Source organism: Pterocles gutturalis, unplaced genomic scaffold (genome assembly GCF_000699245.1).
Source record: "Pterocles gutturalis isolate BGI_N339 unplaced genomic scaffold, ASM69924v1 scaffold13501, whole genome shotgun sequence".
In the NCBI taxonomy this organism is placed as follows: domain Eukaryota; kingdom Metazoa; phylum Chordata; class Aves; order Pterocliformes; family Pteroclidae; genus Pterocles; species Pterocles gutturalis.
The window spans coordinates 1,617-1,902 of record NW_010100524.1 but is presented as its reverse complement, the minus strand read 5'-3'; the positions used below and the strand labels follow the sequence as shown (position 1 = coordinate 1,902).

The following is a 286-nucleotide window of genomic DNA, read 5'->3' as shown; positions in this document are numbered from 1 at the left end:
CCGGCGCCGCGTGATGACCAAGGACGGCCGCAGCAACGTGCGCATGGAGCACATCGCCGACAAGCGCTTCCTGTACCTCAAGGACCTCTGGACCACCTTCATCGACATGCAATGGCGCTACAAGCTCGTCCTCTTCTCCGCCACCTTCGCCGGCACCTGGTTCGCCTTCGGCGTCGTCTGGTACCTGGTGGCTGTGGTCCACGGGGACCTGCTGGAGTTCGAGCCGCCGGCCAACCACACGCCGTGCGTCATGCAGGTCCACACCCTCACCGGCGCCTTCCTCTTC

At 65.4% G+C, this 286-nt stretch overlaps 1 protein-coding gene across 1 annotated transcript in view; it reads left to right on the top strand.

The window, feature by feature from the left end:
- Position 1: 1 nt before the first annotated feature.
- Positions 2–286, top strand: part of KCNJ10 (potassium inwardly-rectifying channel, subfamily J, member 10) — a gene marked incomplete at both ends in the record, with an annotated part of 644 nt that continues 359 nt past the window's right edge. Inside the window, 1 exon segment of the mRNA XM_010080179.1 lies at positions 2–284. Within this exon segment, the coding sequence (XP_010078481.1) occupies positions 2–284 (283 nt within the window).